Source organism: Ascidiella aspersa, chromosome 4, assembly GCF_963924565.1.
Source record: "Ascidiella aspersa chromosome 4, kaAscAspe10.2, whole genome shotgun sequence".
Taxonomy (NCBI): domain Eukaryota; kingdom Metazoa; phylum Chordata; class Ascidiacea; order Phlebobranchia; family Ascidiidae; genus Ascidiella; species Ascidiella aspersa.
In genome coordinates, this window is record NC_139450.1 from 30,057,359 (window position 1) to 30,070,436 (window position 13,078).

Consider the following 13,078-nt stretch of genomic DNA (forward strand, 5'->3'; position numbering starts at 1 on the left):
TATTGGCTAATTTAACAAAAATCCGATTTTGAATTATCGATTAAATACGCAAATAGCTTGTTAAGATCCTGAGAATAAAAAAACGACGTCTAAAAACGATGTAGGCAAAATTTTCCGCGGATTTTCTCCCTTTGTTTTACAAAGGACAATGCATTACGTTCATTTTAATACTGGTAGACTCAACACCGTGCGGCTTTCTTTCAAGGTCAAACTCAAGGACTCCACCAACGGCCAGGAGTTCCTTTGTCACGTGACCGCCAACGACAGGCTCTATGCGGTCAGCGATGACCTTGGAATGCTGCACTTTGACCTTGCCCTGTCGCGACCAGACGAGCAACCGCTCAAGCATCACAAATACGACGTGAGAACATTTTATGCGGAATATAAGTGGAGCCTTACTTTATAGGGAAAAAATTAAAGTCGTTTTTTTAAAAGCAGCGTTTCTTAACCCTTACCACCAAAAATTTGGTAACCTTTCGATTTGGTATGGTCACTGACTGGAGTAGTTTTATATGGTTATATTTATTGAGATTGTTCTGAGGAAGATTGCTCAATACCAGAAAACTGCGGATGCTTATATAAAACATGGATCATACTGAATATATTCGAACTTATTTTAGGCTAATTTCTTATGTTATTTCGCTTATAATGCGTTCGGTGAATATAATCGGGTCGCCAGTTGATAAACTTATATACGCTAAGTATTTTGATCGTCGCGTAAAAGATTTAGAAACATTGGCTTATATATATATATATTGGATATATTATTTCGGGCATTATTAACTATATTTTACATTTCTATTTCTTTACTGGTTTTGTTTATTGAAATAAAAACATATTCGGGATTTATACGGGTCCGTTATTTTGCGATCAAATTTCCATGTTTTTGTAATTCGATGTTTCAACATTACAAGTTTACAACTTAAGGTTTCGCAAATTTACATTAAAATTTACCAATTGCATTATTTTTAAGGCTGTTTTGAAAAAAACAAACAAAAGTTTAAATAAATGATTGTTGTCTATGTGTCCCCTTTTGCGTCGATGCCAATCTAACCATCAAATATTTCCAGATCTGTATCAAGACAGGGGAACACCCAGCCTCGGCAACCGACGCCGAAGTAAGGTTCAACTTGGTCGGAATTCTGGGCGACACCGGATTTAGGAAAGTGGCCAGAATGGCCGACAGCCCATCGAATCTCTACGCGGTGGTAAGTTTTCTTTTTCGACAAAAAATAGCAACTTATTTGTTTGTGGAAACAATAAAAATATCCACAGAAAGTTAAAATATGTATTTTCATTTGCGTGTTTAGTTTACAACAATCTCCTGTTCGTAACAAACGATGCAGATTTTGATTTTAAGCGATATGTTCAAAAGTCCATTTTTCAGGCTTTTTACAATTGTCCGTTAGTACACATGAATAATGTAAGTTTGTTGGTAGTCACCAAAATAAAGCCAAAGTACAAAAAAATTAATTATCTTAAGCAAAAAAAAAAATATTCAGCAATATCCTCACCTTAATTGTTGCTTTCAAAACTGCGCATTTCTTCTTCAGGGCAAAGTTGATCGTTTTTCACTGGAGACGGTCGACGTTGGGGAACCCCGGAAGGTGATACTCGGGCACGGCGGGAAGGGCCGCGGCGCCGGTTGGTTACTCGATGACGTCATGGTAACCGAGAACAGGGACCAGAAGGAAGGAAAGTACAAGTTTTTCCTACAAAAGTAAGACCTTGCTTTATTTATATAGTAGCTATATTGTTTCATCAAAGTAAACAAGGTTAGCACATTTCGTTTAAACTAACAAACTTAAAAAAAAAGGAATCTGGTATTATGGGTTTTAGTAGGGAATATATTTTTGCCAAAAGAACGTTTAAATTTTGTTAAAAATCACACATTAGGTAAAAGTATATTGTCAAGAAAAGTTATCGTTAAAGTCACTTACATTATGCATTTTCGAGATATTTCAAAGGTTGCGGCTTGTATGTTTTGTTTTACCTAACTCTATTTTACAGTCTATCCTGGGCTGGTACAGATTGTCATGTTTTGTTTTATTTATATATATTCTTGCCGTGTCGTTTTTGCTGTTTATTGGTAATTAGGCTATTTCCTTTGTTAAAATATGCTAGGTCTTTCAACTTTTGACATTTTTCAACGTATATTTTACATAAACTACCTACTAAGTAATTTTATAGAATAAGAATTTTGTCAAAATTATAATTAATCGACCGTGTTATTAGTTAATTTTAAAGCACTGCATAGTGACGTTTTTTAACCCATCGAATATTAATAAAAAAGTAAAATCTGTGCTGAGAATGAAACATGGCCCTTGAATCAGAAGATATCGAAACTAACAATGTTTATATCATTGCAAGAGGGTTTTGTAAGATGGTTAATTATGATCGTGTGTTATGGTTAATTTTAATGGCGATTCTAACATGCTGAACCCATATCGGTAAACCATGATCAACAGTAATAAGTATAGAACGGATATTTTTGCTCCGTTAGATGGTTGGACGATTCTGTGGACGACAAGGTTACCGAACGCGAGATGCAGATTGTTGCGTCACACACGACGCAACCCCAGGTGGATCCCCGAAATTCAAAGGGCCCCTGGAACTGTCGTATCGTGAGCAAGTCCGACCTCGTCAAAGAGGTACGAACGTCATTTTGGGAAAATGTAATAAACAGTTAAAGTATACGACACGTCAGAAAATGTGCATTTTACAGAAGGTTGATGCAACTAGATTTATTTTAGCTCTAATTCATTAAATTTAAAAACAAGAATTATCTAGTTGTCCAAGTCTGGTTTGATGAAATTATAATCGTTCCACGCATATAATTATGCGGTATGGGGATGGGCTTAAGAGGTCGCACGGACGTTAATGTATATTATTTGTACAATTTAATGGTAACAAACAGTCATAAGTTCCATAAAAAGTTTAGATTTGCCATTAACTTAATCTTTTAGCTTGTTACAATAAGTTAAATAGTAGATAGACGATAACAACAATTACGCAAATTCATAGAAATCTTACCACGCGGTTATACGCTTTCCTCGCATAGAAATCTTACGACATCCGCATCACCTTCTGCTTCCTCGGAGGACTGACACGTGACGCAGTGCGGCAGGTCACAAGTCCGGTAGAGGAGTTCGAGGTCCTCCTGGAGCAAAGGGAGCAGGAGGATAATGAGGAGGAGGAGGAAAACGAAGAGGAGCAAGAGAAGGAGCAGCTGGTGAAGATCAGGACGGAGGTGGAGTCGAGTAATGTGGCGATGAAGAGGAACTGGCCGGTGGAAGAGGTGATTAGATTGCTTTCAACTAAATATTTCTTCCAACTAAAAACTACATAGTAACATCGCAAGCTATCGCAGACTCGCCGAATCTGTCGATCAATAATACAAGCAAGACAGGCTAAAAACAACTAGATTCGAACTCTTGACCTCTAGTCGAGGAGCAAGCCGAGAAACAACTATACGCCAATGCTTGCTCAATCTGTTAGTACAAGCAACTTCATATTGAAGGGGATCAAAAGTAGCCTACCATATCATTCAATGAAACATGCACACACATATGACATATGTGTGTTAACAACTGTGATCTAGCCCTTCCGAAGCTGCTTTTTTGACCAACGATTACGGGTTACGCATCATTAGTACGCCGAAAGCCATTGCAGACTCACTAAATCTGTTAATCTATGATGCAAGCAGGACAGGCTAGAAAAACAACTAGCCTGCAGTGAGGTTTGAACTCACGACCTCCGGTCATACCGGGACCGTCGCTCTACCAACTGAGCTATAAACACAGGCTCAGAGAGGAGCGAGTCGAGAAACAACCATACGCCAATGCTTGCTACATTCTGTGAGTACAAGCGACTACACATTGATGGGGATCTACATTCTATATTCTACAAAATACTACTAAAGCAAAACTAAAAATGTTGAAATAATGTTTTCCGCCAATGTTCGGATGTTATTTGGGTTTGGGGGAAATATGGGGGAAATATAAACATTTGAACTGTGGCTATTAAGTTAATTCCTAAATGAGATGTTAAGTTTGAAATTCTCATGAAGAAAATAGTGAGACATCACATTTTTGAGAAACAATTTACTGTAAAGTGATTCTTGACTTTTTCTAAAAGAAAACAGTTTTTTTAAATAGTTTATAGGTTTTTAACACTTGCTAAAAGCTTAGCCACAAACATGTATAACTGTTAGTAAGAAAAAAAAAACTGATATAAATCTCTGAAGTAAACACTATCCAGGATTAGGCACTAGTATTTAAAATATTGAATAGGAATAAATGATAAGATAAAACTGTTTTTGCCACCAAATAGTCAAAATGCGCAATTCTAGTCAGTATTTAACGAATTGAATATTTCGCGTGGACGTTTTTTCTCCGAATTATTTTCACCAAGAAACTATTTTCTTAAAAATGAATGTCATACCTAATGTAAATTGACATCTTCTTAAAAAAACGTTTCGATTTACTCGATTTATTTGTCTTTGAAATTCAATTTCAAAGTACATTTCGTGCACAGCGTACCCAACTATTTTCTTGTTTTAACTTTCGATTTATATATAGGCCTACAGGAATCGTAGCACTCTATGCGTTTTAGGCTGTGTTGTGTTGTCTAGGTTTGCCTGTTAGAATGCCTTGGAATGTTAACATCACCTAAATTACTATATTGTTGGCCCGTAAATGAAAAATGCGCCTAGTAAATCTATCATGTGGAGCATAGTGGATGAAAGATGCGAAAAGCCAAACCTAAACGATTTTTAATCCTTTTTAACACGTATACAACTCCTATATGCGCTTCAGGGAAACACCTACACTGCAGCGAACCTAAGGCTAAAATACCGATAACAACGATTTCTCCGATTAACGTAGATTGTGATGAACAACAGAGCGTCAGGCGAGGAACTTCGCTTCATCTACGACGATCTACCAGCTTGGGAAGGGAGCCTTAGGGGCCACGTTAGGGAGTTACCCGTGTGGAGACCCAACCTTGAACCAAGCCCAGGTAAATATTTTATAGAAATTAAATACTGCCAAAAAAAACATCGACCAGTACCCTTATTAAGCGGTAAATGCTGTCGACCTGCTTGTCAATGGTTGCAGTGGATAATTAAGGTAACATTTTTTCAGTTAAAATTGCAGTTATTTCTATACGTACAGTTTTGCTTTAGAAAATGGTTCAAAAAATTACTTACGACTGTTTGCTCAATATACATACTGTGGGAAATTTCGACATATACTAATTAAAGTAACATCTGAACTACAACAGTCTTAAATTCAAAACAGTCAACAAAAATACAACAACTCTTGTCTTTCTGTGTTGGTCTTTGTCACTCACATTTTTAACAGGCCTACACGCAAAAACATTTTTGTCATTTCCACTTAGAATTTGGCACATCATTGGTCGCTATATATCTCTCAAAGATTTGCCAAAATACATGATTTATTGACGCCTAAAATACTGTGTTGAATTGCTAGCTTGCTGCCTTTGAAACATGCTCAGCCTGTGCTGTAACAGTTGTTAAAAGCGCACACCACAGACCTTACCGCGATAAGCTTGCCAACATGAAAATTGCCCTTTGGCACACACAGGCAATGAGCGCTCCAAAAAACAAGCTATCAGCGCTCCAAAAGCGAAACATCAGTGATTACTCACGCAAATACTGCAGTGCAAAATAAAAATCAGTTTAATAGCCGTCCTACATTAATTCGTAAACAGGAAATATAGATCAATCCGTCACCATCATTATTTAGACTTGGCTGTTTCGCCACATTTGTCGTGCAAGACTATATACTGTACCTGTAAAACGATTGACATTTTTGTCCGGCCTAAAAGCAATGATAAGTGAGCGCTTGACGAGATGGCCGTCCGCCTATTTTCCCAAAACAAACGTTAACTGCATTTTTGTTTTTTGTTTACATACAACATGATAAAATCGACATTTAGCTGTTTACGAACGTTTTGAAAATGCTTCATGAAATGTCCAGGTTGTCGAATATTATTTTATATAGAACTTTCAGAAAACATAAATGATTGATTGCTTAATCAATTGATATCGTTCTACCTTGGTGTGTTGTTTATGTTCTGTTTCATTATTTACTTTAAGTGGTGGAGTACTACGTGGTGTTCAACACCTCCGCCGATTCACCCCCGACCTTTAACCCCTCGCTGGTCACGGTTCAGCTGCAAGGATGCGGAAACCTGACTTCCGGGTGGCGCAAGATTGTCACACAGGAGGTAACCGAGCGTGAAGTTATCTTGGGAAACTTTATCTCCAGTGTTGAAATCTACTTAACTTTATGATACAACGTGATTTAGCTTCGGTGGCAAGGTTATTTGTTTGCCTGCTACCAGGTTTATTTTAGGGTAAAAAAACACTTTGGTTATTTGATACGAGTCAATCTGGTTTAAATCAACTGTCGATGCCACCATTCCTTTAAACAAGTCTTTTTTAAATGGCTTGATTCATAGTCTAGTTATGCAACGAAAATCCTTTCATGTGTGTTTGCTATTCTCATGAAATTATTTGATAATTGGGCAACTCCTGAAACCTTTTATAAACAAATCGACATATTTGTTAAGTCAGTTTGTTTAAATGACTGAAATACAAGTATAATCACATGTTACCAAACAAATGAGGTAAACTATGCATAGATCTGTAATGAAGCTTGATAATGAGTTAAAAAGCCAAAAAGGTCAAGTAGATCGACACATTAACTAAAGTTGATACAAGCTCGTGCCGAAACGTCATAATATTTAAGATAATGTCGATCTACTCGACCTTTTTGGCTTTGCAATTCATTATCAAGCTGAATTAGGTAAAGTCATTGGAAAACAATGACTTAAGTATATTGAATTGAATCCTGATTTATCTGCCAAATCGATACTTCAGGCCTCGAAGAGCTACTTTTTTCATTTATAGAACTCTGAGGACAAATTTAAGCCGGGTCGCATCGACGTCTTCACGATCGAGGCCGTCGACTTGGGTGACGTCATCGATTGCGTCAGCATCAACGTCGGCGGGCCGATCGAACACTCGTGGGCGCTCGAGCGCGTCAAGGTGCGGCGCGGTTACCATGCCAACGAGGAGCAGGTCTTCCAATGCACGAGGTTAGCGGATTTAGTCAGGTTGTCGGTGACATATTTCTAGGTGCATTTTATTGCTCATTATTACTAAGAGACTTTTTAACACCCCTCTTTAGACAAAAACTGGTATATTGATACTAACAGATATCTCTGTCAAGCTTTGCACTGTAGCTTTACCTGGTTTTGGTGTTTTTTCTGCATTTCACATGTTCAAACGTTGTAAGCTTTGTTTTTCCGATAACTGTATTAAAAAAATTGGAAGGCTACTAAAACCTGTAAAGGTTAGTTGAAATATATTGGGAAATGACGGTCGTCCAATAGAGTACTTCTCTAAAATCACCTATCCCGTTATAACATTTCAAGAAAAATTGATATTTTTTCTACAGAACATTGGCGTGTAATTCCTTTATTCAGTTTCATGCGAAAGTTTTCTTTCCACATATTTTCAAACTTTATTCACTCCCCGTAACATTGTAGAGCGATCAAAGAAGACGAAATAGTCGACCTGACCGACCCTAATTTTTTACCCCCATAAATAGAAAAAGTGCCTAGGTTGTTTTTAGGTCATTTCGCATTGCATGCAAGCAAATAACCTATAGGCACTTAATCTCTGGATGGGGATGGTAACAAGGAGTGAATTAAGCAAAAAATCGCAAATCTGGAAAAAATGACTTAGGCACTTTGGTTATTATGTGTGTGCCGTTGTAACTTCCAAAAATTCTTTGTTTAACTGCGACCTGCCTAATCGTTCGCCATCGCAATGCAGGGAAATCAAAGAAGACGAGATAGTCGACCTAACCGACCCTAAGACAGTCGCCTGCATCAACCCATCGACTGGAAACAAAGCTCAAAAAGCTCCAGCGAGTAGCACCTTCACGGTTCAGTTGTTCTGGACCGGCCTGGATGCCTTTCGTAAGAGCAGCGCCGACGACAAGCTTGATACCTCAAAGTCTGACGTACACCTGCAGTTGTTCGGCAGCCGGGGTTCTAGTGAATTGGTGACTTTCGATCCACTCAAAAGCAAAAAGTCGGCGTACGGACGAAGGGCGAACACTGTTAAGGTAAGCGACCGAAAAAATGTCGGTGCACTGTGTTCATTTTTTCGATTTTTTTTTCGACGACGCGCATACTGAACACTTGCGTAAATTGAAAAACTAACGAAGGGGGGTGTTTGACTAACTTCTAACCAAAGCATTAAAAAATTGTCTCTCTGATGGTGGGTTAAGTTTTTATTTTTCTACTTATCTACAGATTTTGTCAAAAAATTATTATTACCCATAATCCATTTTATGCGCAACATTAATTATAATTATAATTTGTTGTTTTAATTTTATAATGCTATTTCACGGAAACTATGATCCCTTCTCATATTAAACATGCATGTTATTCCTCGAGACAGTTTTTTTCCGGATGTGTGGTTTTAATGTTTCCTATAGGATCAGAATTAAAATACGGTTTAATTCAATTCATCTGAGTCGAAAAGTTTTATACTACCCAAGGATTGGGTTGTACAAGACTACAATTAACCATCAACAGTTAATCTTACAATCATATTCAACTGAAAAGCGCATGAATCTCCTCAGGTCCAAGTCAACACAGCGGAGTTCGGCGACCTACGGAAACTTGGAGTCGGGTTGCTTTCCTTGTCAACGAAGCTACCGGAGGAATTTACGCTCGCCAAGATCAAATTATCCAACCAAGAGCTGGATCACCATTACAGGTGACAAATTGTAATGTTCAGGCGTCTGCTATACGCCTTGATATGCTGTGAATATTCTTTAAAAGATCATTTTTATCAGACAATAAACCTGTTTTGCCAAATATGTCAAATTACACGAAACGCCCAGAGATCTCATAATGTATAGGCACTGTAAATTTTAAGCCCTGTAAACAATTTACGCAACCGAACATATGGTTTAGTAAATCAATCACTGAAATTGAGTGGACTTATTGTTTTAAAAGTTGAGCTCTAACTTCGGTGTTGTTTGCACTATAATAGCCGTAGTTCTTACAATCGCAACGCTTATTGTATAACACCATTTCTAAAGCCGAAAGATTGTAAAGGCGATTAAAATAGCTGTATAACTTTGCAGTTCGCGTTTGCGGTGAGTAAATCAAATTTTAAGCATGATTTCTTTCAAATTTAAAGCATAATTTAACAGCATATGACTTTTTGCTGAAAACATTTAACAAAATCTACCTGAAATTATCGTTTTTACAATTGATTTTTTGCAGTTTCCGACCTGACCACCAGCTCTTGGCAAAGGGATTTCACAAGCCTGAAGGTCGCCATTTGACTGGATTAAACTGGTTCGAACTGGTTCCTGTTCTGCCTCGCCAGGATCCACAAACCATATCGGAGGTAAAACATGCAATAATATTTAATATCAATGAGTTGGAACAATGTGTTACTAAGAAGCCTAATTTTATAAAGTCAAGAATGCTTTTTTTACTTTTTTACAGTAGGGTTTAACCAATAATTTCGTGGTAAAGTAAAAATTAAAAATCCAATGCTAGTGGCACCATTGCACAAAGACTGTTTATTTGATGAAGAAAATGTCATTATTAAAAATTTGCTTAAATACGAAAAGATGAGGTCGAAGTTATGTATTAAAAATGTTTGTGTGATACAATACGATTATATACTCTGTCATCCAATTTTGTAGCATTATTCAGTAAGCTTAATATTTCGTTTCTTTTTGTTCAACTTTATATCCTTTTCTCCGGCCAGGTGATCACCTATGACCTCACAATACGCACCGCCGAAGGCGCGAACGCCGGCCTGGACGCCAATGTTTACGTCACAATGGTGGGCGCGAGCGGCGATAGCGGGAAGAGGTGGCTGCTGGCGACATCTAGCGGTAATGACGCGAAGTTCGACGCCGGATCGGAAAACGTTTTCACTTTGTCGTGTGTCGCGCTCGGGGAACTTAAGCAGGTAAAGTGGTGTGCAAATTTTAACCTAAACTGTTTTTAAATTCGTGTTGGCTGTGTAATTACGGGTAAATGGGACAAAGATTTTTTGTCTGGCTAATTATTTGATAAGGTGACAGTAGTTTTGTCTTGCTTATTGTTGATAAATGTGACAAAGACTCTGAGTAAATGGCAGTCAGACTCTAAGCTGAAATATAAACATTTAAGCTTTTAACCTGAACAGTTTTTAAATTACTTTTGGTTGGGTAAATACGGGTAAATGTGACAAAGACTGTGAAAACACGTTGTTAAATTTCAGGATAGTATTTAGGCGTTTTTATATCAAATTGATTTCAAATTAGATGGCCTAGCTAATTGTTGATAGATGTGACAAAGACTTAGGATAAATCGCAATCAGATTTTAAGCTAAAATATACACGTTTAGCTTTTAACCTGAAAAGTTTTTGAATTGTTTTGGTTGGGTAAATACGGGTAAATGTGACAAAGACTTCAGACAAACGCTGTTATACTTCATGATAAACTTTAAAAGTTTAAGCTTTTGAACCGAACAGTTAAGTTACTTTTGTATGGTTAATTGTTAACAAATGTGACAAAAACATAATTCCCAGTCAGATTTTAAGCTAAATTATAAACTTTAAGTGAAACTTTTTCAATTAGATTTAGCTGAATAAATGTGACAAAAACTTAGGATAAACTCACAATCAGATTTAAATATAAAATTAGCTTTTTTTCTCTTTATTGAAACTAGTGAGTATTCATGAAACCAAAGTAAGATCTTTTTTTACTTTGGTTTAAGTTTTACTGTTTTCCTAACAATTCCAACCATAACGTTTCTCAGTAAACCAGGACTGAGAATGCCACTTCACTGAAATGTATTAATTTCTTGACAAATGTTTAATCCTTCAAATAAGTGGAGTTTTTTAACTTCAAGTTTCATTGACGTTTTTCTGCAGATAACGATAGGACACGACGGTCGCGACATCACTTCCGGTTGGCATTTGGATGACGTTGTGGTGACGTCATCAGTTGATCCGTCCAAGAAAACTCTCTTCCCGTGTCAAAAGTAAGACTTTTACCCACTAAGCACTTTTCTTGCTTCTTGTCAAATCATAAATCGAAAAGCGGCGCACTTGACACGTTTTGTGGAAATGTCAATTTGAACTGTATTTGAATTTTATTTTTCTGATGGTCTCTTTTCCGGTATCATAAAAGTCAAAAGAATAATTTAGGGTATCTTCTTTGAACGTTTACAATGCTGAACCGTGATTTTGTTCTCTAATGTTGCGATGGCAAAAAACTAAACCACCTTTTATTTGCATTATGTTAAGTCATGAAACCAAAATCAGCGTAACTCATTTTCTGAAATGTGAACTGAACTATCTTTGAATTTTATTTACTGATGATCGCTTTTCCAATATCATAAGTCTGAAAAATAATTTAGGGCAGCCTTATCTGCTTTTAAACGTTTATAATGTTGAACCGTGTTTCTGTTCTCTAATGTAGCAATGAAAAAAAATTGTCCAACTTTTCTAAAAGTTTTATGAGGATGGAGACCACGGGCAATAACGCATTTGACGAAATTCGCAGGTGGCTGACAAATCTGGAGGAAGGGACATTTATCGAGAGAACTCTAAATCCGTACCACGGGGAACCAAGCAATGACGCCCTTAACCCGTCGCCTGTCTCGACCATTGAAAGTCGCCAGACCCCGGCCATACTCAACACGCCTAAATAAGCTGATTGAAACCGCGACCAGGCAAAAAAAGAGATATCAGCGGCAGTCGGACAAAATTCGTGATATTCTCAACTGGACAATTTTCTCCAAGGAGCGCTCTTTTGTCAGCTTTTAGTAATGGAGCCTCTTTACTTCAAGACTGCGGTCGAACTCATGTATTGTTTTTACAAGCATCTGTATAACGAACCGCGGTCAAGTTTAGATGTGAAAATTACGATATATGACGACATGTTATTTTATTTCAAATCAAAGTAGTTTTCGGCGCCGTAAAAATCGATAAAGACTTGGCGTTAGTATTCAGTTATTATTTTTTGTTTAATATTTTCACTGTTATCGGCAGGAAGCGTAATTCGCGTAATCTACTATAAATCTTGGATACATTACTTTGCTGTTTTGTTTATCGCTTGCTTGGAAGTATATATTCGGTAATTTAAATTTCTGTTGTCCATATATTTAAGAGTTTCTGTTTTTACACTGTTTGCTAAAAAGTTTTGCACAATAGCTGTCATTATCGGCGATCACCATTCAATAAAAAGAAAAGCGAATTTATTTTTTGTAGCGTGTAATTTTACCTCTTATTTTCATCACACAGCTTCCTGCAACATTTTTCTACACTGTTGTTTCTTTTCGTATTTACTTTTACGTGTATAGCTGCGTTCGTGTAGTTCCTCGCAGCCTTTTTTGTTATAGTTACAATAAGATGTCGATTTAGTGTTGATAAAGTGAACAACTGTGATTGCATGCGAATAAATACAAGTATACGGGGAAAATGTTTGAATGCTATGCGATATGCGTATTGCCCAATCCTTCATTGCCACAATACGATTAGAGAACATAGTTGCAAGTAAAATACTGACATACCAAACAATAAAACTCAAAGTTCAAAAACCAGAGTAAAATCAGGATCAGACATTTTTTTTGGAAAAGGAACATAAATTTCGCCTATACTGGCATCGTCAGTTCCTATAAGTGAAATACATAAAATACAAGTGAAATACATAAAATACAAAGCAAAATAATAATAAAATTAATAAATAGGTCACAAGATTAAGAAATCAGTATAGGTTTAAGTAAAAAGTACTAATCCTGATTTTACTCTGGTTTTTAAACTTTGAGTTTTATTGTTTATATACGCGTCAGCGGAACAGTGATCGACAAGCAGAAACCTGCGGCCAATGGTTTTGGAATCCATAAAGATACGCCCTTCTATACTGACATACCCATTTATCTTATCCCAGAAATTAAAGTGCTTGACAATATAGTGCTTGTTAAAGTTTTGACAAGTCTCTTTTATACGGTAAATTACAT

At 36.9% G+C, this 13,078-nt stretch overlaps 1 protein-coding gene and 1 non-coding gene across 2 annotated transcripts in view; one reads left to right on the top strand and one right to left on the bottom strand.

The window, feature by feature from the left end:
* The window catches only part of LOC146157405 (lipoxygenase homology domain-containing protein 1-like), a 54,175-nt gene extending 41,645 nt beyond the window's left edge, over positions 1 to 12,530 (top strand). Inside the window, exons 47-60 of the mRNA XM_083388620.1 lie at positions 206 to 361; positions 1,071 to 1,208; positions 1,554 to 1,720; positions 2,504 to 2,651; positions 3,062 to 3,298; positions 4,887 to 5,019; positions 6,122 to 6,252; positions 6,938 to 7,125; positions 7,868 to 8,162; positions 8,685 to 8,821; positions 9,337 to 9,463; positions 9,833 to 10,039; positions 10,989 to 11,098; positions 11,623 to 12,530. Coding sequence (XP_083244746.1) covers positions 206 to 361; positions 1,071 to 1,208; positions 1,554 to 1,720; positions 2,504 to 2,651; positions 3,062 to 3,298; positions 4,887 to 5,019; positions 6,122 to 6,252; positions 6,938 to 7,125; positions 7,868 to 8,162; positions 8,685 to 8,821; positions 9,337 to 9,463; positions 9,833 to 10,039; positions 10,989 to 11,098; positions 11,623 to 11,770 — 2,322 coding nt within the window. The 3' untranslated portion in view covers positions 11,771 to 12,530. The remainder of the gene's footprint in view (positions 1 to 205; positions 362 to 1,070; positions 1,209 to 1,553; positions 1,721 to 2,503; positions 2,652 to 3,061; positions 3,299 to 4,886; positions 5,020 to 6,121; positions 6,253 to 6,937; positions 7,126 to 7,867; positions 8,163 to 8,684; positions 8,822 to 9,336; positions 9,464 to 9,832; positions 10,040 to 10,988; positions 11,099 to 11,622) is intronic.
* Positions 3,727 to 3,805, bottom strand: Trnat-ggu (transfer RNA threonine (anticodon GGU)). The gene has a single exon. It is a non-coding gene; the product is annotated as a tRNA-Thr (tRNA).
* Positions 12,531 to 13,078: the final 548 nt, after the last annotated feature.